General features: G+C 35.6%; 1 protein-coding gene across 3 annotated transcripts in view; it reads left to right on the forward strand.

The window, feature by feature from the left end:
• The window catches only part of DENND4C (DENN domain containing 4C), a 108,323-nt gene that overhangs the window by 56,659 nt on the left and 23,944 nt on the right, over window positions 1-27,720 (forward strand). For 2 of the 3 annotated variants that reach the window (XM_043486527.1, XM_043486529.1), the window contains 11 exons: window positions 1,767-1,899; window positions 4,050-4,256; window positions 8,298-8,426; window positions 8,612-8,756; window positions 9,033-9,179; window positions 13,507-13,617; window positions 14,725-14,871; window positions 19,294-20,450; window positions 25,616-25,793; window positions 26,606-26,715; window positions 27,045-27,220. In XM_043486527.1, coding sequence (XP_043342462.1) covers window positions 1,767-1,899; window positions 4,050-4,256; window positions 8,298-8,426; window positions 8,612-8,756; window positions 9,033-9,179; window positions 13,507-13,617; window positions 14,725-14,871; window positions 19,294-20,450; window positions 25,616-25,793; window positions 26,606-26,715; window positions 27,045-27,220 — 2,640 coding nt within the window. The remainder of the gene's footprint in view (window positions 1-1,766; window positions 1,900-4,049; window positions 4,257-8,297; window positions 8,427-8,611; window positions 8,757-9,032; window positions 9,180-13,506; window positions 13,618-14,724; window positions 14,872-19,293; window positions 20,451-25,615; window positions 25,794-26,605; window positions 26,716-27,044; window positions 27,221-27,720) is intronic. The other variant, XM_043486528.1, reaches the window with a different exon arrangement.

The following is a 27,720-nucleotide window of genomic DNA, read 5'->3' on the forward strand; positions in this document are numbered from 1 at the left end:
TATCCTATGGAGATACCACCAGGGATTGTAATTTAAGAACCGGACAGCCCTGTTTGAAGGGAAGCCAGATGCCGATCACTATTAATCTAAACATTTACCACATTTTAATCTTTAAAATTTTCATTTCTGAAGAATAAAAATATTTGTGAGGATCCCCTCCCTCTGGGGTGTTTTGTTGTCAGTGAAAAACTGAAATTCTTACGCATTAGTAAGCTGTCACTTAAAAGTAGAGGGCCAGGAATCACTCTTTACTAAAATAAACTTAGAGAATTTGGATGGGAATCTTTTAAGAAATTAAAAAGCTTGTTTATTATTATGATCATGGTAATACTTAATACATTCAGAAAACCACACAAAAATAATTAGCACATAATTTTAGCACCAGTACTTAATGTTTGTTAACAATCGTATGTATATCTTTCTGTCTTTTTTGTACATAGATTTGAATTTACTTAAAACAAATATTAGTTCATCTTGCCCATATTTGTTGTGATGTGTGTTTACCTTTAATGGTCTGAACGTTTTCCCATGCCAGTAAATACTTTTGTGCCATATCATTTTGAATAACTACATTGCATGCCTTTGAACTAGTTTCCTGTGGAATTTATTTGTAGTTCTCTGCTATCTATATCTTTGTGTGTACACACAGTTATTTTCTTAGGCTGTATTCATAAAAGAATTTCTAGGGCAATGGGAATATAAAAGAACTGTTTTCTAAAAATAAAATTAATGTATAATCTCACTAGGACTACATAAGAATGAAGAATGTATACCTGAGATGAGTGATTTAACTAAGTACTGTTTTGATTGCATGTCAATTATAGAAGGAGAGTTCTTTTTTTATTTTGGCTTTAATCATTATACATTGGAATGCAGGTATTGACAAATAAGTAAATCAGGTATTGACAGATAAGTAAATCAAATAGGAAAGGTAATATATTTCAGAAGAAAATTGGCCAAAGGAAATAAGTAGGCAGTTTCTGAGAAGAAATGCTAATAGTCAGTAATATGAAAGTATGTTAAGCTTTTCTAGTATTTAAAAAAATGCAGATCAAATGATGAGTAGAAGCATTTTTATTCTATCAGTTTGAGGATAGGCTTTCCTACTAGTTAGAGTATATTTTGGAGAGTATATGAGTATAACCTCTCTGGAAATAATTTGACAGTGATTATAATAATTTTTATTTTCTTGATAGACATTTACCATAGAAAACTTTTATAGGGTCTTATTCTAAGAAATTAAGCAAAGTATTCACAAAGATAGATGTACAAAGATACTTAATTGCAAAAGTTGAGAAATAATCCACAAATGTCCAACAGTAAAGAATTTGTTAAATTATGTCACGTCCCTAATATAAAAATATTATGGCATTTTTCCTTTTATATGAATACAAGGTATTTTTATAAAGAAAAATAAAATTGCAAAGTATATATACTAAATGTTTTAATATAAATTATCATTGAATACATGTGTTCTGTTGAAAGAGTTATTAATTCTTTAGTCAAAATATCAGGGTTTTCTGTGTTCTAGGAATTGGTTGAAAATAACATATAGGATGGGGAGGAGCCAAAGTTTCCATGTAGATAGTCTGCTTATCTTATTAATTACATCATCATACCTATTTGAAAAAGAAATGTGTATACAAGGATTTTGGAGAATAATGTTGGTTACATTTGAGGTTTAGAAATATGCACCTAAATTCTGAAATAATATGAAGAGTTAATGTATTTTAAATCAGCAGTTCTATTTTTGCTTTTTATTTTAGTTACAAATACTTTCCAAGACTGGACCTTAAGCTTTTTGACAGACCACAGGAGTTGAAACTTTGTTTTAGTAGACACCCTACTGGGAGTAGCATTACAAACAGTCCAGCTCTCATGGCTAAGAGAACTAAACAGGTCAGATATTCTTTATCTAATTTAAAATGTAAACTATGTATATGTGATATGTAGCTCATAGTTTAGACTTATCACCCACAGAAATTATTTGAAGATCCACTATGGTTGTTAATGAATTAAAATTAATTTCTTGCAACCCTACTTGTAATTTGAGGGTGAAGGTTTTGAATGCTTATGTTTATGTTCTAAGAGAAACTTGGCAACTAAATACAGTTTTAGAAAACTTTATTGAAGTATAATTCACATGCCACACAATTCACTCATTTAAGTACACTCTCTGGCTTTCAGTACATTCACAGGGCTGTGCAGCTGCCACCACAGCCAATTATAGAACATTTTCACCACCCTAAAGAGAAAGCCCACACCCCTAAGCTGTTAACCCCCCTAGTTCCGCCATCTTTCATAGCCCCAGGCAATCATTAATCTGTTTTCTGTCTCTATAGTTTTGCCTATTCTGGGCATTTCATAAAAATGGAATTGTACAGTTTGTGGTCTTTCGTGACTGGCTTCTTTCACTTAGCATAATGTTTTTAAGGTTCATCAGTGTTGCAGAATGTATCAGTATTTCACGTATTTTTATTGCTGAATAGTATTCCATTGTGTGGAATATTTTATTTATCCATTCATATACATGTGGTTGGCTCTTACTTTTTGGCTGTTATGCATAGTAGTCCTGTAAACATTTGTGTACAAATGTTTATGTGGTTATGTTTTCATTTCTTTGGGTATATGCCTAAGTAGAATTGCTGAGTCATATAGTTACACTGTGTTTAACCTTCTGAGAAATTGTCAGACTATTTTCCAAAGTGGGCATACCATTTAAAATTCCCACCAGCAGTGGGAATTTCACCACATTCTTGTTATCGTCTGTCTTTTTGGGTTTAGCCATCTAGTGCATATGAAGTGGTATCTCATTGTGATTTTACTTTTTCATCATGGTTAGTATAAATATATTTTATACTGAATATTACATTATAAAGGGAGTTAACTTAGGACAACCTAGACGTCTTGCTTTAATACTGTATTTGATTTAGGTATAAAGAGTTAAACTGTGGTTAGGTGCGAGTTAAATCAAACATCCTTTATATACACATGTATATACTGATATTTGGGGTATCTCCAAAACATGGACAATTTCAGAATGAAATTCTTGGTTCAGGTTTTATCAGTTCGAGTACAGTCCCTCAAATCCTAGAGGTAACTTGAGGTGGTCTGTAATCTCATATAGTACACAGTTCTCTCAGTGTGTCTGAGGCGAATTTTTTTTAACATTATATACTTTTATCAGCGTAATAAAAGGCAAGTTTTTTAAAATGGGAGAATTTTGGTACTAAGTCTCTAGATTGCATTTGCCCGAGAATCTTTCCAGGCACATCTCTTGGAAGCTCATAACAATATGTTTAGTTAGAACACACCCAGCAGAGGGATCTGTCGTGCAGGGCTGATAGTGTCAGTCTGACGTGTGGAGGGCTCTATAGTTTCTGAATGTCTGTAGAGTTCGATAAAGCTCAGCAGTTTTGATGCCTTTTCTTTCTTCCACCTAAATCAGAATGAAAATCAGAAGTAGAAAATATACCTATCAAATTATTAGGTAGGGACATCTGTGATCTTTGTCAGAATATGTTGCCTGCAGAGGAATAGGTGATTTGAAAGAAGCTGTGACGAAATTAACACAGAAGGTAGAATAGAAATCTTGGGAAATAACTCAGAGCACTCAGAACATCTTAAACTTTTAGTTGGGAGAAGAGTGAGAAGGCTCTGACTTTTCAAGAATGATATTATAGAACTCATAAGCTATGAATGACTAAATCACTTTCGTTCGTCGCACATTTGAGTGCCATATATGTGAAGAGCACTTAATTACCTATTATATTATTATAACATGAATGATGTCCACTTTTAAGGAATTTCTTGTCTCTTAGGAGACACATGCTTGCCAAAAAAATAGTTAAAATACAGTATAAAGTGCTCCTGTAAGAAGAACCATGTGGCACTAAGTAGGAAGCCATTCACAAAAGCAAAAATATGAAATGCTTGATTGCAGAGTCACATTTTACATTAAATTCTTCTCTCCCTTTTACTTTTCACTTTTCCTGTCATCCTAATAAATTTTAATGAATGTCATAATTTTTTATTTATTCTCTTTCTAGGAGATAAAAACAGCTCATAAGTTGGCGAAGAGATGTTACACAAATCCACCACAATGGGCCAAGTGTCTCTTCAGTCATTGTTACAGTTTATGGTTTATTTGTCTCCCTGCCTATGTTAGAGTTTCTCATCCTAAGGTCAGAGCACTTCAACAGGCATATGATGTGCTTATTAAGATGAGGAAAACAGATGTGGATCCTCTAGATGAGGCAAGTATAACACTGAGTTGTTACTAAGATAAATTCTACTTGTATTTTTAAGAAAATTTAGGTCTCAGTTGCTCTCAGTAACCTCAGGTATTTTCATTAAACTGTTACCCTGTTTCATAGAGCTAATACCTATTGTTTATTTTTAAATACATTTATTTAAAAGTTATTGCTTTGAAAAAATAAAAGTTATTGCTTTGAAATTCAGCGAGGATTGACTTACTTGGACCAGATTACCCTTGATAGATAGAAAAAATAGTGATTTAATTTTATTCTTGAGATAACTTTACTAAGAAGCAAATAGGCTTTTAGTAAGTGGCTTCCCACTTAGGACCTGTGTCATAGGTGGATTACATAACCTATCTGTGATTCAGATATTATGTATCTGAAGCTGGAGGTCTGAGTTGCTCAGCCTTGGCACTGTTGACATTTTGGCCCCTATAATTATTTATTGTGAGGTCCTTTCCTGTACATCTAGAATGTTTAGCAGTATCCTTGCCTCCACCCACTAGATGCCAGTAGCTCCATGTAATGAGGAATGTCTGCAGGATAATGATATTTAATTCCTTTCCTCAAATGGTTAATTTGATAGTTAAATCTGTTAATGTACATCTGTCTAGACGAGTGCCTGATAGTAAGTGCTCACTGAACAATGTGCTGAGTCTCTTCAGGCTCAGAATCATCCTCAGAGATAGGCAGTGGTATTATCCGACAGACAGCTGAAGAAACTGAGTTACTGATTTAGTTCTCCTCTTTGATGTGTTTCCCTTTAAAAATTATTTTTGTGTTAAAATAACTGTAAATGATATTAGAACCAGATTAGAATTTAAAATATAGTTGGAATAAAAATTCAGAGTAATGGGTATTTGGGAAGAAGGAGACAGCACAAGATTTGAAGAGAAATATAATTGAAGAGGAGCACATGATAGGCTAATTTTTATGTTTAATTTTTTCCTCTTTTGAAATAAAAAAGATCTGAAACTAGTACAGCATGTACCTTATTAAGATTTAATAATGCTTGTAACCACACTAAACTTGTTTTTCTCGAAGTATTATCTGTATGTTATAAAAAACTTTTCAAATATAGAGTTACAGAACAAATACTAACATATCCATTCTCACATTTGATTACATATTCTCTCATCTGATGTTTATAAAACTGTTTGGAAATTTAAAGTGTTTGATCAGTATTAGTGTTTTGTACCTCATATGTTTTAATGTTATAAGAATTTATTCTGATAGAGTTAGTTTTTGTATCTAAGATATATTTTAGGATATATTTCAGCTATGTGGCAGCATATCATATTTTTAAAGTGCTGTAAAATATGCTCCATGAGAGAGCTAGTATTAATTGTTACTGCACTGTAAAGTCAAAGCACATTACTTGGTTAAGTTTCTTTGGTAAATTAACAAGACAAATTTCCTGAAAAGTTGTTTCCTCTGTATGTATGTATTAAGGTTCTACGGTACTTACAAGTAATTACATTTCTTGTTTTCTAACATGCAGCAAATACGAATAGTAAGCTAAAAAATGTTTTTATATTATTTTCCCAATCAACATTCCGATAGGAGGCTTAACATTTGGAGGTTAATTTGTTGTATTCCTACTTCTAACAAGTTATATTGACAGATTTGTAGTCACCTGAAATAATTACATCTTTCCAACTGGAAGAAAGAAGTGTTTGTTTTAAAACTTTAAGGATGTGTATTTGCTTGGCATATTTGATGCATTTTATTTATTGATTACACATTGGGTTGCACATTAAAATTTTCACAGTATTTTTATGTAGTCATTTCCTTTGGTATTCCCAGCAACTCTTTGAGGCAATTATATATTATAATGTTACATTTTACAAAGAAAGAAAATTTGAAATTTAGATGAATGACACATATATAAGGCCACCTAGCAAGTAAGTGGTTTTGATTTTTAGGTTCATACTCCATTAGAAACCACTGTCTCATTCATATGCTTAATGTTTGTTTTAATTTGACAGCTTTGTGATCTACATGTTATGTTTGTAAAACTTGTAATAATGTAGATTTTTAAATAAAACTCATAGAAACCCAGAAATAGCATATGCCATGTAGGCTAAATTCAAGTTAAAATGCATAACATGTTTTGCTTTTAATACCATTTATTGAATTTTTAATGGAAATGAAATGTTTGTGTCAAGCTCTTTCTTACATGCTGGTCTCATTTTGAAGGTTCAAGACAGCTTAACTCAAATACCAGCCTAGGTACTTTGGCAAGGTTATCTGGAAAACCAGGCTCAGATGGACCCCTCTTCCTCCATATAAGTCTCAGACCCCTCCATGTGATACTTGGGCTTTTCCTATGATAACTTAGCACTCCAAGAGCATGTGTTTCAAGAGAGAGAAGTAGAAACTGACCTTTCTTAAGGCTTAAACCAGGAAACTGGTACAGTTGTCACTTCAGGCAAATCCTGTTGGTCATGCAGTCTCAGAGGCTTTCCCCTTCAAGGTGAAGGGACAGAGCCCTCTCAATGGGAGGAGTAGTAAAGAGTTTGTGGCCATCTTTTATCTACCATAGATATCCAAAAGGTATCATGTTGTAGGCAACAACATACTACAATTAAAAAATTATATCCCTCACATTTTTACTGTTTCTTTAGTTTGGTGTCTGCCTCTTATACAAGTGAGCCTGGAAGTTTGAAGGAATACTTTGTCGACTTCAGAATAAATTGTTGAGAATGGTTTTGGAAAATCCAGATTAATCCCAATTTGACACAGAAAGTGATTTATTTCTTCATGACTCAGAATCTTAGAGTCGAATAGAACTTGAAGATATTTTAGTAAAACTTCAACGTAAAACCTGAGATGTTGGAAATCTGTAACATATGGGACCTTGTCTGAGCTTGAACTGGCTCTATGAGAAAGTGTATTTTATGCTGAGTTCAGTTCCACCTCCTTACGGCTTTTTGCAGAAGTCGTCAGTGAAGTGACACTTCAGATATTTGAAGAACTCTCTTGTGCCACATTCTTTTTAATCATGGCATACATCTTTTATATAGTAAGAGTTTTCTTTAACTTAGTCATTTGTGAAGTTGCTCTGATAATTTCTGAACTCTTCTGCTTCTGAATTAAATTCTTCATTTCTAGCTGTATGTGTGTGTATATCTATATACACACACACAGTCATCTTTATGATCCTCTGCTTCTTCACATCTCTTTCCCTCCTTCATCTCTTGAGTTAAATATCCTTTCTCAATTCTTTTTTCTCTTCCCTTTTAAGAGGCCACAACTTAGCTTTATGGTACTGTTCACAGTTGTTAAACAACTCTGTTATAAATAGAGACATTTTACAAATCCCAAGAAGAGTAGCTTTTTCTTTATATTTTCTTATTCTCAAATTAAGCTATAGTAGTTTTTGGCTGCTGTGTTCACTGCTCTTGCAAGCTGGCTAGCCTCTTTGCCAGGGATCCTTACAATTACTGTCTCATTCTTCATGGTTTCTACTGTTGTCTTCCAAATGTGAGATTCTAAACTTTAGGAGTTGCCAGTTGGATTGTCCTCTTATGATCAATTCTACCCCTCTTCACTAAGCACATATTCTCAGAAAAGCCTTTGCTAATAGTATTACAGTGTTTTTTACTTTCTTCCTTTTTAAGACATAGGTTTATAGAATTCTTTTTGTTATGTAGGCATCCTAGAGATGCTGCTTTTAATTCCTTTAGCATAAAATATAAAACATGATTTGGGAGAGAACCATTTTAATCATGTGCAATTTTAAAAATGAATTCCTCCTCAAATTATGGAAAATAATAATAATTGTTCTCTTTGTATAAATTTAGTTACTGAAACCAATGGTATGTGTGCCCATAGATCTTATATGGAAAAGTTAATAGTGCTGGTACTTCCATTGATGAATAGGTTTTTAGAATAGTTTACCAAGACTCTCAAACCAGAACGAAGGACAAAAGAGTAATGACTATTGCTTGATAACTTTGACAGGAATTGAGTGAAGTCATTTAAAAAAAACCTTTGCAAGTCACAGACTAATGCTCTGATGTTATTTTTTGTTAGGTGTGCTATCGAGTAGTGATGCAACTTTGTGGACTTTGGGGTCATCCTGTTTTAGCAGTGAGAGTTTTATTTGAAATGAAAACTGCTAAAATAAAGCCAAATGCTATTACTTATGGCTATTATAATAAGGTAAGTAGGATTGACATTAGGCAGTATATGCTGTTTATTAAGACTGATAAATTTCTATACATTTTTTTATTTAGAAAACTTAGAAGTTTGGGGGTAGTATTCTTTTTGTATATATTATATGTGTGTGCATTTAAAAATTCAAATATTCCTAATAATCATTATTTTAATCGTTATTTTACCTTTAGGTAGTTTTGGAGAGCCCGTGGCCTAGCAGTACCCGCAGTGGTATCTTCTTGTGGACGAAGGTACGGAATGTGGTACGTGGCTTGGCACAGTTTAGGCAGCCGCTTAAAAATACCGTGCAAAAGTCACAGGTCTCCTCAATATCAGGTAATACACGTGATTGGAAAGATAACTTTCTTGCTGAACCATAAGTTTTATAGGCATATGAATTTTTAATTATATGAGGCAGAAAACAGAGGTAAAATTCTAGTTGATATTTTCATATACTACTAAAGATAGAGGTTGCCTTGGCCCAAAATTATTTTCTTCTCTCACAGATTTAGAAAGTATTCTGCAACTTTAAAAGAACTGTGAGTCACTCATGTTTAGTTTCAGAGATTACCAGTGAATGAGTTACTGAATTGCTGTTGTGCTTATCTTCAGCTCCCCAGAATGCCACAGGCGGAAGTGATGGGGACACGGTGAGCCACGGTAGCGTGGATAGTTCTAATGATGCTAACAGTGGGGAGCACACAGTCTTCGTCAGAGATTTAATCAGGCTTGATTCCACTGACAATCACTCTAGCACAGGTACTAAAATCTGGATTCACTAACCCTTCACTTAACTCTCATGTTAAGTCTTCCATTTTGTAAAAAAGCTTTTACCTTCCTCTTTCAAGTTTGTGCAGTACGATTACCTTAAAAATACCATGTATAAATAAGGGGAGAAGGTACACCTCTGACTGCAGATCATGTCTCTTTATTTCCTGCAGTATAAAATTAACTTTGAATTGCTCTACAAAAGTCTCTCAATGGTACTTTGTGTTTGTTCATCATTAATTTGTGCAAGTATATGATATAATTGTTAGGAATTATATAATAGGCCTTTTGTTTTAAGTATTGTGAGCTGAGAATGTTGATGCTAGTAGTAGATATTGCAAGTCCTTTTTTCTTAAGTGGATAATAGTCATTAAATATTTGAATTATGAATATTAAAAAGGAACGAAAAGAAGTCACACACCGTGAGAAAAAAGTATTCTTTGCTTGGTCACTACCTTAAATGACACTTTAAAATCTGCAAAACTGCTGAAGTTTTGTAGTTTTACATACAAAGCCATGGGCATTCAAAGCTCTATCCTCTGAAGTTAGAAATAAGCTTAATTAAAGTAGCATACTTTGCATGTGTGTTGCACATCCTTCTTGTGTTTTTTCTTTTTGTTGTTAACTGTTAGTATCTCAAGCTTTTCCTTATAAAGAACTCTGAGTCTGAATCCCTGTGCTGCATCTGATGAACTCGTCGCGGTGACTGAAGTTTCCTTTTCTCTGCTCTCTGTTGCTCTGCTTGATGCTCTGTGCTGTTTCTGGGTGCTGCGTTTGTCCTTGGCTGTTATGGTGTGGGGTGCAGACAGACTTGTATGACGTGAAGCTATGGATACACATGTGCATTAATTCTACCCTTGAATGTTAACCACCTCAGGTAATTTCCCGTTTATTAGGTTAAACTTTGCTGACATGCATGGGTGGGGGAGAGGCCTTTTGTTTTAAGTACCTTTACAAGTAGAAAGCAATTTTAGTTTTCTTGGCTTTTTCTCCTGTATAATCACATATGTACTACTGAAAATGCCCAGGTAACTTTATGATTAATTTGCAAAGCATATTTGTTATCTTATTTGAAAATATGCTATGCCTGTCTACAGTTCTTATTTTGAGGGTGATTTGTAGCATCACTGTGTCAAATAGTTTTATGGGCATTAAAGATTTCAGTAGGTTTTGGTTGCTGAAACTGATCTGCTGATTCTTGTGCTGGAAACTACCCCCATGATTACAGAAGCAGGTATAAGTTGGTGAAAGTCAACATAAAACTATAAGTTAGAATCCTGTTTGTAAATTAAATTTCTTTCACCATGTAGGAATTTTCATGAGACTTTAATTTGAAAACCACCTTATTTTATTTCCTCATATATTTTTTCCTTGTACTTACAGAATAAACTGATTTCATTTGTGAAAAACCAAGAAAATAATTTGTGGTATGAAACCATTTCACCACTTAGAATAATAATTATTATTTATAGTAAGCACTCTCCTTCTCCCCCTAGATTTTTAAGTTGGTCTCCTTTAAGGGGAAAAAAAAGATCTAATACTGGGAAACTGCATGAAGATTGTGTATTCCCCAATTGGGGAGGAAACTTCAGGTCGCTTTTTCATATATTTCTTTTCAGTTACATTTCAAATGACTGAAGCTCTAGTATTGAATTTACTGTGATTATGTCTCTGTAGAGTTTCTGGTGATGTCATCTGATACTTTTGGAAACCTCCAGCCCAGATGCTTAAGTTACTCTTTTCATGAAGGATTATCTCATAGAATCTTTCCATTTGGTACCTGATACTGAGTCAGTTAGCTTATTAAAGGCATATCTGAGTTTAATCAGTTTACTCAGTTCCCAGTCCAGTGTCCATTTCGTGGCACCATCATGTTTTACCAGACTTTCTGAGGGGCCAATAAAAAAATGACTGAACGTAGTCATTCTTAATAGCAGTATTTTTTACAAAATTTTTTTTAAAAAATTGAAGTACAGTAGACTTACAATATTGTGTTAATTTCAGATGTGATTTAGTTATATATATATATGTATATATTCTTTTTGAGATTCTTTTCCCTTATAGGTTATTAAAAAAATATTGAGTATTGTTCCCTGTGCTATACAGTGGGTCCTTGTTGGTGGTCTAAATAGCAAGTTTTTAAAGTTTGATTCTTTTGTTTTTGGCAAACCCATAGTTTCAATGGTACTTTAAAGAGCAACAGAAAGTGAAAAAAATAAAAAATAAAAAGTGGTAGACAGTGGAAGTCACTGTATTTTTCGTTTTATATGTTTTTCATTGGCATCCTTGATAATGTTTCCCTAGTAACTTGCCTTTATTTCCTTAAATTTATTTTATTTCCTTAAAATGATGGAACATTAAAGGCAAAGTAGACTTTTAAAAAACTATTTTGAAATCATTTTAAGCTTATTAAATGTTTCAAGAGTACTACAAAGAACTCTTGAATAACTTTTATCTAGCTTCATTCACTTTTAGGTTAACACCTGTATCATTTTCTTTCTGTATGCATGCACACATTTTCTCCCTAAATTATGTGAGAGCAGATTGCATACATTTTGCCCTTTTACCTCTTAATACTATAGTAGCGTTTGCTCTTACATGACTGCAGTAGAGTTTACTAATTCAAGGAAACATTTATCTACCACTTTAATGTATGGTTGTTATCCCAGTGTTGTCAGTTGTAATGTCCTTTGTGGTACTTAACTCCTTCTCTTTAGTCACCCTTAACCAGCATAGTTCCTCACCTTTTCTTTGTCTTTCATGACCTCGACCTTTTTGAAGAGTAAGTCAAGTTATTTTGTTTGTTTGACAAATTTGAGTTTGTCTGATGTTTCCCTGTGATTAAATTAGATTATGCATTCATGGCTTTTCTACCAAAATGCTGTTATAGGCTTCTGAGATGGTCACATCTCAGAGGCCACAGTTTTGTCTGTTCCTTGGTGGTGGTGTTGATTTTGGTCACTTGGTGTCAGTGTTTGGTTTCTGTTAGTGACTATTAGCCCTCCTGCAGATAATAAGCCACTTGTGAAGAGATACTCTGAAACTATGCAATAATACCTGCTTTTTCATCACACTTTCCCTTTTAAGTTTAGCATCCATTGATGATTCTTGCCTGGACCAGTCTTTACTCCTGTGATGGTTGTAAGGTGGTGAATGTCCTTTAGAAATGTCCTCTTGTGTTTTTGAGCACTTGCTTTCTTACATTACAAAGTATTCCTGGCTCATTCTTGTACCTTCCCCTGCCTGAGCTCTGGAATCAGCCATTTCTTCAAGGATCTCAGCTTCCTTTTAATGGGCGATAGATTTTTAGAAACCAAGATCTGGGCCCTAGATATGCTTACTCCCTCCAGGGTGGTGGTCTAGACTGTTTCAGCAGAGCTGGAAAAAATTTTTATGTTATTTTAGAAATACTTCTAATTCCAACTCAGTTACACAAGTTTTTCTTTGCCTTTCTGCATGTCATTTTTTTTTCTTTTGTAAAAAATCTCTCTCTTCTTCCACAGTCAGAATCTTGGTTCCCAACATCATCACATTTACTCAGTTGCTCAGTCTTCCAGTACACATAATACAGTTTCAACACTGCTACACACATTTCCCTGTGAGGAACAAACTGAAGGAGTTCAGAATTTGGCTACTATCCCTCAGGCTTAGGGTGTATACTCAAAATAATGTATTAAAAGTTACTTGGATTAGTCCTGTCCCATCCTTTAAGTGTGGTTATGTTACTCATAAACAATTGATTTCTTTTGTTTCTATGTACATTCAGTTTTAGTTACATCCCCATCCTTGGTTTTGCTGATTTAATTTTTGAATATATAGAAATTACTACATTTCCAAAAATAAAAAAGCAATATGATAATCGTAGTTAGATAAATTTCCTCTCTATCGCTTCCATCCTATTTTCCCACACCTGTTGGTGACCAGTTTTGTTGTTTTATGGTTTATTATTCTTGCATTTCTTTTTGCAGAAATAAGCAGGTGTATGTTTTATTTCCACTTCTGTCTTAACACAAAAGGTAGCATTTTATAAATACACTCCAAAAGAAACTTTCAAAGCATCCAAATCTACTAATTTATACATGAGGAAATTAAGATTCATTGCTTTCAAGTATGTAATGGTTTTTAGTTTTGAAATTCCTTTCTACTATTCTTTGCTTCTTATCTTTGTTGTAAAATGTTTTCTGCGCTTTGTGAGCTGTCGTCTCTTCTTTCTTTTTAGAAGTTGAATTGCGTAAGTTGGTGGAATTTTCTTTTGACATTTTATAGCTGGACTGTAAATATATGAAAACATATGTCAGTCTTTATTCTTTGTTAACAGGTGGTCAGTCTGACCAAGGCTATGGGTCTAAGGATGAACTTTTAAAGGATGATGCAGAAATTCATGTGCCTGAAGAACAAATGTCAGGAGACTTAATAACTAAAACAGAAGGTTAAGTACTGATATTTGCTTAGCTTTACTTAGTGAGTTACCTCTATTATTTAAAAGTCTTATTTGATAATTTTGGTGATAATGTTCAGAAATGTAAAGTCTGGGCTTTATAAGATATTATGTACTGTCATCTGTGGGTTTCCCAGGTGGTGCTAGTGGTAAAGAACCTGCCTGCCAATGCAGGAGACCAACAGAGGCACATTCGATCCCTGGGTCAGGAAGATCCCCTGGGAGAAGGGCATGGCAACCCACTCCAGTATTCTTGCCTGGAGAATTGCATGGACAGAGGACCCTGGTGGGCTACAGTCCATAGGGTTGCACTGAGTTGGACATGACTGCAATGACTTAGCACGAACTCTCTGTCATATATGATAGATTTTTGGTAATCTCTGAATTTAAGAATTTAAGAGATTTTTAGAGACTCTGTAGGTCAACCCTCAATTTTGTAGGAAAGTGCAACCCATCATGGTATTCATTTGCCAATGTAAAGTAACTATTTTGTGATAGAACCGGGACTAAACTTTGAGTCATCAAACTTGTATTCCAGCGTACCTTTTATTTTAAAATGCTCTTTCACTAGAAGTCCTTCAGATATCTAAGTTGACATTTTTCATTTGTAAGTTCCAATATAGTCTGTGTAGTTTTTCTTCTTTTAGGGTACTCACTGAGATAGAAATGTTTTCTAGTAATCACTTTAAGAAAATATGGAGAAATATGTGGCTTTATGACAACACAATGTTCTTCTTGTCCTCTTACACAAAAGTTCCCTTTCTTTAATGATGTCACTTATTTTATGCTCCAGAATTATACAGAAGCAAGCCCCTCTCCTGCTTGAGATGTGATGAGGAATGTGACGAAAGGCCAGTCTTAATTGATTCACTCAGGAATGCTCAAGTTAGAATTATGAATGCTAAAATAAAGCATTTATTTCAGTCAATACTGGCAGCATTTATGGCATAAAATAAATCAGAATAAATGAGTAATAAAATAATCATGTATTCATCTCCACATAGAAAAAAAAAAAGTCCATAAGATATGTTTAAAAGTACTGTTTCTGTTCAGTACTGGCAAAGATAGAAATGATAACGTCCAAATATTTTTTCCCAGAGGTGTGCAATGTCTCTGCTGTTGTGGCCAAACATTCTCAACCTACTGCAGAGCCCCAGAGTCCCGCTGAACCTCCTGCATGGGGTGGCAGTATTGTGAAAGTTCCATCTGGTATATTTGATGTCAATGGCAGAAAAAGTAGCACTGGTAAGTCTTTACATTTAAATTATTAAGTTTTTTTTTACTTATTATTTTTTGGCTGCACTGGGTCTTTGTTGCTGCATGCAGACTTTCTCTAGTTGTGGCGAGCTGGACACGACTCTCTAGTTGTGCATAGGCTTCTTACTATTGTAGCTTCTCTTGTTGCTAAGAACAGGCTCTAGGACGTGGGCCTCAGTAGTTGCAGCTCCTGGGCTCTATAAAGTGTGGGCTCAATAGTTGCAGTGCATGGACTTAGTTGCCCCTCGGCATGTGGGATCTTCCCGGACCATGCATTGAACCCGTGTCTCCTGCCTTACAAGGCAGATTCTTAACCACTGGACCACGAGGGAAGGTCCAACACTTTTGTTATTAAGTGTTTAAAACATACTTCTCTAGGTCCATGTGTGTCTTTAGTGACTTTATAAATTGCTAACTTAATTGTAATGAACATGCTCAAGAATCAAAAGTAATAAGCTGAATCCTGTAAATGGGCTAAAGAGGAAATTAAAATCGTTATTTAAAAATACTTTATTTTTAAAAAGAAGAGTATTAAGTGTGTTTAGATGTTATTTGGAAAACCTTTTTTAAAAAATAAGACTGCATTCGTGTATTCTGTAATTTTAAAAATTTTAATTCATTTATGGCTGCATTGGGTCTTCATTGCTGTGTGCAGCCTTTCTCTAGTTGCGGTGAGCCGAAGCTACTCTTCACTTGTGATGTGTGGGCATCTTCTTGTAGCGGCTTCTCTTGTTGCAGAGCACAGACTCTACGGCTTATAACCTTTCAAAACGGGCTCAGTAGTGGTGCATGAATTTGGTTGCTCTGCAGCATGTGGGATCTTCTCGGACCAGAGATCGAACCTGTCTCTCCTGCTTTGGCAGGTGGATTCTTAACCCTGGACTACCGGGGAAGTCCTGGAATACTTTTCTTATTGTCGTGTCTGTTTTGAGTTCTGTCCTCCTTTCTTACGGTTGATAATGAGAGAGGAACTGTAGGGTGGGCCTCATATTCATCCTGAACAGAGAGGCAATTATGTGGTCAAATTCCAAAGGGCTTGTGCATAGCAAGGTGATTCCTATACCTGAAAGGAAATGGAAGAAAAAGATTCATATCACTTAGATTCTACACAAAAGTGCCAGCGGGTCTTTAATTTTTGCCCAATTATTATAGGTACCCTGAGCGACTTCTTATTTATGATTAAGTTGTTCAGTCACAGTGTTAGTTGCTTAGTTGTGTCATCAGACTCTTTGCAATCACATGGACTGTAGCCCACCAGGCTCCTCTGTTCCTGGAATTCTCCAGGCAAGAGGACTGGAGTTGGTTGCCACTCCCTTCTCCAGGGTATCAGTATTTGTAATGACACTCTATTGTGTGTAACTCGAATAAATTGGAGTTTACTACTGTCGATTATGTTGTAGCCCTCCCAAATACCCTTAAGGCAAACATTTAAGTGTATGATTTTATTTTATTTTATTTATTTATTTTTTTTAAGTGTATGATTTTAAAAGACAATGAGATTGGCCTGTGTTATTTGCGCTTTGTTCCTAGCAGCTACAGTTCACTTCCCTAAAGTCAGTTGTCTTATCTGTAAGTGTATCTGTTTGTGATTTCATAGACATTAATTTGCTTAGCTTTTTAACATGGAAATATTTCTTATTCCTAAAGTTTTTTGGTTTTTTTTTTTTTTTTTTTGGATACCAATTTCCATTATTTTGCAGGGGGTTGAGGGGTTTTGTTCAATAGGTGGAACTAAATGTTTTTTTGAAAGAGTAATATATATATTCTTAATCCTGTTTTCCCAACGTATTGATAGCAGATTAAAAAGAAAAAAGGAGGGCAAGAGTTTTCTTCATCAAATGTTAAGAATCTTCTCAGAATATTGAAATGGACATAGTTTGGGGACTGGTGTGTTTTTCCCTCTTTTTATTGATCTTATTTCCATGTTACATTTTGATGTAGAGTTGTTCTATTAAGAAAGGAGAAAATGGAATGAGGCTTTTGCCAATATGTTAAACATTTTAATTTAAATATGTCAAACATATTTTAACATATTTTAAGTCAAAGTTAATTTAAAATTGAACAAAATGTGCCACTAAACTAGAAATAAGAACCAGTAAATTTGCAAAGATCTCTTCTAAAATATTGGTAAAATTTTTTTGAAGCAGGTACAAACTTCGGAGTTCCGAAACAGGCTAATTTAATTCCCCTAAAAGCTTTAAAAAATATCTCTAAATGCTTATTATTAGTTCTCTTTAGTTGATTATGATTATTAGATACCAATATGAACTATTAAAAAGAATCTTGAAATTAATTTGAAAGATTTAAAAAAAAGATTTTATCAAAGGCAACTTTTGCCCCAAACTCTAAGGTTCTTACCCTTTTTAAAAAACCAATGAGAATCCTAAATATGAATGCTTAGACTTAAGTTCTGCTAATCCCAGTGAGTCAGTGGTAAAGAATCCACCTGCAATGCAGGAGACCCTGGTTTGATCCCTGGGTCGGGAAGATCCCCTGGAGGAGGGCATGCCTAGAGAATCCCATGGCCAGAGGAGCCTAGTGGGGCTACAGTTCATAGGGTCACACATGACTGAAGTGATTCAGCATGCACGCAGTGATGCAACTAGAGATAATTTTTGGTCTTGGCATAGAAAAAATTGCATGGTAGCATGGAATTAATGACTGCCTGCATCACCTAAAGCTGGGAGAGGTTCCTATAGACACTTGATGAAACATGATTGATCTCTGTGAAGGCTGGGATTATGTCTGTTTTATTCTCCATTGTATTAGCACTTCATGTAGTGGGTACTTAGTAGGCATTCAGATACTTGTTGAAGGAATAAACAGAAAAAATTTTGGCTATTCAGATTTTATTAGGCTTCTTATCATTTGCTGATTCTAAGCACTTCATTCTAGATCCTTTTATTCAGTACTTTGGAGAAGTAAAACTTTGGCTATAGCAAATATGTAATCTATGACTATGAATTTGCTTTGTGCAAAGTAGACTTCTGGTAAGAATTGTTGAATTAGGTATATGAAATCTAGGATAGAAGAGATTATTTCTTTTTCTGCCTCTTTAGCTGCTAAGTCATGTCTAACTCTGCGACCGCACGAACTGTGGTGTGCCAGGCTTCCCTGTCCTTCACTATCTCCTGGAATTTACTCAAACTCAAGTCCATTGAGTCTGTGATGCCATCTAATCATCACACCCTCTTATCACCCCTTCCTTCTCCTGCCCTCAGTCTCTCCCAGCATCAGGATCTTTTCCAGTGAGTCACCTCTTCTCATCAGGTAGCCAAAGTTTTGGAGTTTCAGCTTCAGCCTCAGTCCTTCCAATGAATATTCAGGGTTGATTTCTTTAGGACTGATGATTTGATCTCCTTGCTGTCCAAGGGATTCTCAAGAGTCTTCTCCAGCACCACAATTAGAAAGCATCAATTCCTTGGCATTCAGCCTTCTTTATGGTTCAACTCTCATATCTGTACATGGCTACTGGAAATAGTTTGCTTTGACTATATGGATCTTTGTTGGCAAAGTGATGTCTCTGCTTTAGCTGTCTAGGTTTGTCATAGCTTTTCTTCCAAAGAGCAAACGTTTTTTAATTTTGTGGCTGCAGTCACCGTCCGCAGTGATTTTGGAGCCCAAGAAAATAAAGTCTGTCACTATTTCCATTGTTTCTCCATCTATTTGCCATGAAATGATGGGACCAGATGCCATGATCTTTGTTTTTTGAATGTTGCATTTTAAGCCAGCTTTTTCACTCTCCTCTTTCATCCTCATTAAGAGGCTCTTTAGTTCCTCTTCACTTTCTGCCATTCAAGTGGTATCATCTGCATATCTGAAGTTGTTGGTATTTCTCCTGGCAGTCTTGATTCCAGCTTGTGATTCACCCATCCTGGCATTTTGCATGATGTACTCTGCATGTAAGTTAAATAAGCAGGGTGACAATATACAGCCTTGACATACTCCTCTCCCAATTTTGAACCATTCCTTTGTTCCATGTCCGGTTCTAACTGTTGATTCTTGCCCTGCATACAGGCTCTGCTGTTTCTTTTTAGGTCTGCTGTTTAACACAGAATATATTTCTTGAGTTGAATATAAAACTCTTAAAATATAAAACATGTTTATAGATTATATTTATTGATAGGTATGATATCTGTCAGTGAACAATACAGGTTTATACAGTATATATTGCATGATCTTTTCTTAAAATATGTATGTATATGCATAGAGAATAAAAGGCATATTAGACATTAAAATGTTTTTAAGACACAGGGTTAAGCAGTGTTTTGGACATTTTCTGTATACCATCTAACCTTAATCTTTTACTCTGAGTATGTCTCACTTTCAAAAATCAGAAAAAAATATTCTTTTAATAAAAGTTACATCAGAAAATAGATGTATTTTTAATATTGTACTTTCTCTTTTTAGGCAGTACATCAAATGTATTATTTTCTAGTCAAGATCCAGTTGAAGATGCTGTCTTTGGTGAAGTTATTAATCTCAAGAAGAATGGTGACAGAGGAGAAAAAAGACAAAAGCATTTTCCAGAGAGAAGCTGTAGTTTTAGTTCTGAAAGTCGAGCAGGAATGTTACTTAAGAAGAGCAGTTTGGATTTGAATTCAAGTGAAGTGGCTATCATGATGGGAGCAGATGCCAAGATTCTCACAGCACTGACGACAAGTCCTAAGACTTCTCCACTTCATAATTCAAGAACCCATAGTTTTGAGAGTATTAGCTGTCATCCAGCTGACACTAGGACTCGTGTGTCTGAAAGCACTTGGGATTCGGAGCACCGATCATTGGTGTTAGAGATGCTTGAGGAAAGCCAAGAGTTGATCGAACCTGTGGTTGATGAAAATGTAGCTAAAGCTACTATGACAAAGGATACATGTGACAGTCTACAAAATGATAGTAATCAGTCCAGAGACTGGAAAGCAGGATCCAGAGATCTAGCAAATAAAAGAAATAGCTTATATGGTGTTGCTAAAGCTGTCGAGAGGGAAGATGTTGAAACTGGACTAGATCCTTTGTCACTTTTAGCCACTGAATGTATAGGAGAAAAAACTGATTCAGAAGAGAAGCTGTTTTCTCCAGTTATTGCACGTAATCTGGCTGATGAAATCGAAAGCTACATGAATCTAAAGAGTCCCTTAGGTAGCAAGTCTTCTAGTATGGAACTACATGGAGAGGGAAACAGAGAGTCTGGTGCTACCAGTGCATTTATTCACTCTTTAGAGAGGAGATCAAGCCTACCTTTAGATCATGGTCCGCCAGCACAGGAGAGTCCTGAAAGTGAAAAGGACTCCCCTGCAGTGTCCAGGTCTAAAACTTTTACGGGGCGTCTCAAGCAACAGACTCCCTCCCGAAGTCCTAAGGAACGTTCAACTTCTTTATCAGCACTGGTCCGTTCTTCACCACAAGGCTCATTGGGTTCTGTGGTCAATTCTTTGTCAGGGCTAAAGCTGGACAATATCCTCTCAGGACCCAAGATGGATGTGCTAAAATCTGGTATGAAACAAGCAGCAACAGTAGCCAGTAAGATGTGGGGAGCTGTAGCGTCTGCCTACAACTACTCAGATGATGAGGTGAGAGCGCTTTATGTGTGCCAGCCATCTGATGTTGGAATGTTTGGAGTATTTTTTTAATATATGAATTATTATTTAGATTTTTCTGGTAATTTTGTTTTTTATATCTTAAAACATGCATATCCTACTTCTTCCTTGAAATGACGTAAGTATACATGTAAGGAATTTAATAATGAAGAAATAGAATATCAGGACTACTTTACAATTCCACAGCTCAGTCTGAACTAACACATTGTCTATTTAGTTGAAAGAATTAATGATTAATGTTTGATCTAATAATAATGCCATGTTGTATTTGCATATCACTTTTTAAGTGGAGGATAATTGCTTTATAATGTGGTGGTGGTCTCTGCTGTACATTGTTGTGAGTCATTGCATTTTTTTATATATATATTTATTTGGGCTTCCCTGATAGCTCAGTTGGTAAAGAATCCGGCCTGCAATGCAGGAGAGCCCGGTTCGATTCCTGGGTCGGAAAGATCCACTGGAGAAGGGATTATCTACCCATCCAGTATTCTTGGGCTTCTTTTATGGCTCAGCTGGTAAAGAACCACCTACAATGCAGAAGACCTGGGTTTGATCCCTGGGTTGGGAGGATCCCCTGAAGAAGGGAAAGGCTACCCACTCCAGGATTCTGCCCTGGAGAATTCCGTGGACTACATACACAGTCCATGGGGTTGCAAAGAGTCAGACACGACTGAGTGACTTTCACTTCACATATATATGTGTGTGTATATATATAGCTAGCAAGAAGCTGATAGATGACACATTTATATGTATATTTTATGTATTTATATAATATATATATATATCTCCCTTCTGTCTTGAGCCTCCCCCCGCTCCCCGCCACACCTCTGGGTTGTCACAGGCTTCCAGGCTGGCTCCCTGTGCCACGTGGCAGCTTCCTGCTAGTTACATTTTGCACATGATAGTGTATATATGCCAGTGCTACTTTCTCAATTTGCCCTACCCTCTCCTTCCCCCACTGTGTCCACCAGTCTGTTCTACATTTGTCACTCCACTTTTTAAATAACTTTGACCTGTTATTTCTTTAAGATACATAAATCACTCTACAGCTCAATTGATAGATTTTATACTGCGTAAGTAAAGCTAAGTTTTTGTTGAAGTTAGGTTGATTTTATAATCCTGTATTAATTGGTTTTATAATCCTGTATTACTTTTAGGTGTACAGCATGGTACACATTATATTCTGTTATAGGTTATTACAAGATATTGGGTATAATTCTGTTACAGTAAATTCTTTTTGTTGTTTTTCTTTTAATTTTTGCATACTTTGTAGACTGTTACATTTTTTTAGTTGTGAAGATATCATAACACATTTACAGGAGACTTGGAATATACAAAGCAAAGTTATATATAGTTATATATATAGTTCCACTGTATATTACAATTATTTTTAGGTAGATAAATTAAGATTTTTATATGGAGTTTCAGTATCAAACTCTCAAAAATTAATAGAATGAATAGAAAAGTAGAAGGGAAGAGTAGACCTGAAAAGCACTATGAGCCAATCAAAGATAATTAAGATTTCTACAGTTTTCACACAACAGCAGGATACAAATTCTGTTCAAGTTCTCATAGATTATAAACCAGGAGACTCTGGAACATACCCAGCAACATCAAACAAGGTACAGACATTTCACGGCCTCACGTGACTGCAGTCAGACAGACTCTGTTCTCTCTCAGCTCAGTCCTCAGTCGTGTCCGACTTCCTGCGACCCCATGAACCGCAGCACGCCAGGCCTCCCCGTCCATCACCAACTGCCAGAGTCCACCCAAACCCATGGCCATTGGGTCGATGATGCCATCCAACCATCTCATCCTCTGTCGTCCCCTTCTCTTCCTGCCCTCAATCTTTCCCAGCATCAGAGTCTTTTCCAGTGAGTCAGCTCTTCACATCAGGTGGCCCAAGTATTGGAATTTCAGCTTCAGCATCAGTCCTTCCAATGAACACCCAGGACTGATCTCCTTTAAGATGGACTGGTTGGATCTCCTTGCAGTCCAAGGGACTCTCAAGAGTCTTCTCCAACACCACAGTTCAAAAGCATCAATTCTTCGGTGTTCAGCCTTCTTTATAGTCCAACTCTCACATCCATACATAATTACTGGAAAAACCATAGCCTTGACTAGACGGACCTTTGTTGGCAAAGTTAATGTCTCTGCTTTTTAATATGCTGTCTAGGGTGGTCATAACTTTCCTTCCAAGGAGCAAGTGTCTTTTAATTTCATGGCTGCATTCACCATCTGCAGTGATTTTGGAGCCCAAAAAAATAAAGTCAGCCACTGTTTCCCCATCTATTTGCCATGAAGTGATGGGACCGGATGCCATGATCTTAGTTTCTGAATGTTGAGCTTTAAGCCAACTTTTTCACTCTCCTCTTTTTCATCAAGAGGCTCTTTCGTTCTTCTTTACTTTCTGCCATAAGGGTGGTATCATCTGCCTATCTGAGGTTATTAATATTTCTCCCAGAAATCTTGATTCTAGCTTGTGCTTCCTCCAGCCCAGCGTTTCTCATGATGTACTCTGCATATAAGTTAAATAAGCAGGGTGACAATATACAGCCTTGACATACTCCTTTTCCTATTTGAAACCAGTCTCTTGTTCCATGTCCAGTTCTAACTGTTGCCTCCTGACATGTATACAGATTTCTCAAGAGGCAGGTCAGGTGGTCTGGTATTCCCATCTCTTGAAGAATTTTCCACAGTTTATTGTGATCCACACAGTCAAAGATTTTGGCATAGTCAATAAAGCAGAAATAGATGTTCTGATCCAGCGAATATTGGCAATTTGATCTCTGGTTCTTCTGCCTTTTCTAAAACCAGCTTGAACATCTGGAAGTTCTCAGTTCACATACTGTTGAAGCCTGGCTTGGAGAATTTTGAGCATTACTTTACTAGTGTGTGAGATGAGTGCTGTTGTACGGTAGTTTGAGCATTCTTTGGCATTGCCTTTCTTTGGGATTGGAATGAAAACTGACCTTTTCCAGTCCTGTGGCCACTGCTGAGTTTTCCAAATTTGCTGACATATTGAGTGAAGCACTTTCACAGCATCATCTTTTGGGATTTGAAATAGCTCAACTGGAATTCCATCATCTCTACTAGCTTTGTTCATACTGATGCTTGCTAAGGCCCACTTGACTTCACATTCCAGGATGTCTGGCTCTAGGTGAGTGATCACATCATTGTGATTATCTGGGTCGTGAAGATCTTTTTTGTACAGTTCTTCTGTGTATTCTTGCCACCTCTTCTTCTTTTTTTTTTTTTCCACCTCTTCTTAATATCTTCTGTTTCTGTTAGGTCCATACCATTTCTGTCCTTTATTGAGCCCATCTTTGTATGAAATGTTCCCTTGGTATCTCAGATTTTCTTGAAGAGATCTCTAGTCTTTCCCATTCTGTTGTTTTCCTTTATTTCTTTGCATTGATTGCTGAGGAAGGGTTTATTCTCTCTCCTTGCTATTCTCTTACCACCTGTTCTTTTACTGTTACGGAATTATGTTACAAATCCATATCAAAAGGTATTTAAAAATACCCTACATATTTTCAAGTGCAATGTGACATTTACCAAGAGAGATCTTTGACTTAGCCATTGAAAACCTCAGTAAAGTTAAAAGACTGAAAAAATACAGGAGTGATTGCAGAGAAAAAAGCATTTAAATGAGAATATTATTATAAAAATGAGAAATATCAAAGATACTTTATAAACCTATGTAATTAGAAATTAAATGTCTGCTTTTAAATGATGGGTGTATCAAAGAAGCCATAATAAGGAAAATTAGAAAATATTTGTAACATAATAAAAAATAAAAGAGAGTTTACCAGAATTTGTTGCATGCAGCTGAAGCTGTTCAGTGCAACTAAATACAATGTGGAATCCTGAATAAGGTGTGAAAACAAATAATAGACACTAGCATAAAATTTTGTGACATTTGATCAAAGTCTATACTTTAGTTAATACTGTATCACATGTTAATTTCCTGAGTTTTTTTAAACCACATACTATTTCTTAGACAGTAAATTCTTGTTGCTTATCTATTTTACGTAAAGTAGTTTGTATCTGTTAAATCCATAACCCTGATTTGTCCCTCTCCCCTTACTCTTTGATAACTGCAAGTTTGTTTTCTGTTTCTGTGAGTCTGTTTCTGTTTTGTATATACATTAATTTGTGTTACTTTATAGGTTCCACATGCATGATATACAGTATTGATCTTTCTCTTACTTATTTCACTAGTCATAATATTAAGTCCGTCCATGTTGCTGCAGATGGCAATTTTCCATTTATTTTAAATGGCTGAATAACACTCCATTGTGTATGTGTGTTTTTATCACATCTGCATGATCCCGTCATCTATTGATAAGCACTTGGGTTGCTTCCATGTCTTGGCTATTTTATATATAGTGCTGCTCTGAGCATTGTGGTGCACGTCTCTTTTGGAATTAGTGTTTCTGTTTTTTCTGGATGTATACCCAGAAGTAGTTTTATAATAAGGAAGACATATAAGTCTTGTTTAAAGCAAAAATTCAAAAGGAAACTGCTTAGTGAAATGTTTTCTATCTTAAAGTATCAACAGTCAGTTAAAGCATTACAGTCACTGTAATCAGCAATTACAGTGTTCAGAATTTTGTTCATGTTTTACTCCTCTAATAATGATGGTTGTTTTCAGAATAATCATATTGCCAGCAAAAATTCTCACAATTATCTGGTTTTAATGTACTCATACTATCCACATTTTTCAGATAACATAATTAAAAGGGAAGTTAAGTCGTTTCTGTAGGATCATTTCTCTAGTATCACAGGATGTAATGGGGGACCAAGATCACAGTCTGGCTCTCCTGACTCTTAAGCCCCTACTCTGTTTGTACTGGGGTCTCTGATTACATTGGACACAGTGAGCTCCTAGGGTTCCTTCATTTTATAGTTTGAATATTGGGATAAACCCCACAGTCCTAATATACACTAGGGGCACAGCATGATCTTAAAGCATAGGTCATTGCTTGAATGTCTTAAGAGTATGGAAGAGAAATTCCAAATAATAGAGGTCAAGGTTTCAGAACATACGGTGATGAGAAAAGGATAGAATGAATATATTCTCATTGGAGAAGATCTTATGTATGTATGTGGGATTTTATTTTTTCCGATTAAAGGAGGAAACAAATAGAGATTACAGTTTCCCAGCTGGCCTTGAAGACCATATTTTGGGAGAGAATCTATCACCTAATACGAGTATCTCAGAGTTGGTCCCCAGTGAACTCACCCAGAGCAACACAAGCCTCGGCAGTAGCAGCAGCAGTGGAGATGTAGGGAAACTGCATTACTCACCAGGTAAGGGGGAGGGTTGTCCTCTCTTCTGACTCACACGCCCGTAATTCTTACCCCTGTACCACACACACAGTAAGCCCTCGTCTGTCGAGAGGATAGCCACACCATATTACCACTGTTATTTTATAAGATCTTAAAGTACTGTGTGGAATCAGACTGTGGCTTCCCTGGTGGCTGAGTGGTAAAGAATCTGCCTGCAGTGCCGGAGATGTGGGTTCAATTCCTGGGTTGGGAAGATCCCTTGGAGAAGGAAATGGCAACCCACTCCAGTATTCTTGCCTGGGAAATCCACTGAGTTTATTTTTATTTGTGTATATTTGTGAATTGTATCATTAGTTCTCAAACTTTGGTGTGTCTCAAAATCACCTGGGGTATTTGTTTATAAGTATATACAAATATCCAAGCCCTAGGCTAAAACTTTTGAGACTTAATCTGTGAAATGGAACTTTAAGAATATATATTTTTGACCAGCTTTCCAGGCGAATCAGATACTTACTAGAGTTTGAGAATTTCTTTGCTATATTACTGAAATCTCCTAGTTCTGTGTTATTTTTTTAATTGTAATTTTATTCATTTTCTCCAACTTTTTATTAGGAAAAATTTCCAATACCTTAAAAAGTTGAATCATATAGTGAACAATCATATATTCTCCACCTAGATTTGATTAACTATTGTTAAATGAACATAAGTAGATTTTGATACTAAACTGTTTGAGAATAAATTGCAGACTTCATGGTATTTCCCCCTACATATGCGTTTCCAAAGAATAAGGACATTTTCATACATAATGTGTTATGATGTTTACTTCTCTCTAGGTGAACTTCCATTTCCAAGAGGCATAAAAGGGCAGGAATTTGAAAAGTCAGATCATGGTTCTTCTCAAAACACCAGCATGTCCAGCATCTATCAGAATTGTGCAATGGAGGTAAAAGTTCTATATTCAGCCCATAATAAAGTGGCAGTAAGCATTTTCATTTCAGATTGGCATTTTAACAGAATTCTATGATACCTTCATGGACAGAATAATAAAATAAGTCATTTTGTTGAATTTCCTTGGTGTCTTATGTAAATAAGGCAATAAGCCAGTAGTTTTACCTATAAAGTAAATGTTCCGTTATTAATTTCAAATGTGATCCACAGAATAAATACAATTCTATGTTTGTCTCAAGAGGATGGACTATTAAGACTATTAAGACCTATTAAGACCACTGTTCACTGTGGTGGTTTTCAGTATGTGCATTTTTCTGCTCTTAGGTTTTGATGTCAAGTTGTTCACAGTGCAGAGTTTGTGGAGCTTTAGTTTATGATGAAGAAATTATGGCTGGATGGACGGCAGATGATTCAAATTTGAATACAGCCTGTCCCTTCTGTAAAAGCAACTTCTTGCCTCTTCTCAATATAGAATTTAAAGACTTAAGAGGCTCTGCAAGGTTAGTATTATAAAAGCTCCCTTAGAGAGGTAAGTGCCCTCTAAAAGGCATGACTTCTGGTGGAAGAGTGAAGTAGTGATGGTGTGTTCCAGATGTTCCTTTCCTTGCCCTCCTTCATTTTCAATATTTGAGAGAAAATACTAATATTGTAGGAGGCTGTTCTTCCATGTTATTTAACAAATGATTATTATTAATAGTTAATTTTTGGAGCTAAACTTTATAGGTTATATAAGTATATCAGTTATTATAAATTCAGAATTCTAACATTAGTTATTATTTTGATACTTCTGCCTTAATGACCTTGATTACGTGCTCTGGAGCCTCCCCCCCGCCAAAAAAAAAAAAGATGAAGGGGACTTTAGCTCTTTTCTTATCTTGTTGCCCTTTATGGTGGTGCTCTGTAATGTGAAATGAGTGAATTCTAGGCATTGGAAAAGAGATTAACTGATCTATAATTAGTCATTAAGTAATTGAGAGTTTGGTAACTGTTTGCTGACTTA

Source organism: Cervus canadensis, chromosome 14, assembly GCF_019320065.1.
Source record: "Cervus canadensis isolate Bull #8, Minnesota chromosome 14, ASM1932006v1, whole genome shotgun sequence".
NCBI classification, from domain to species: Eukaryota; Metazoa; Chordata; class Mammalia; order Artiodactyla; family Cervidae; genus Cervus; species Cervus canadensis.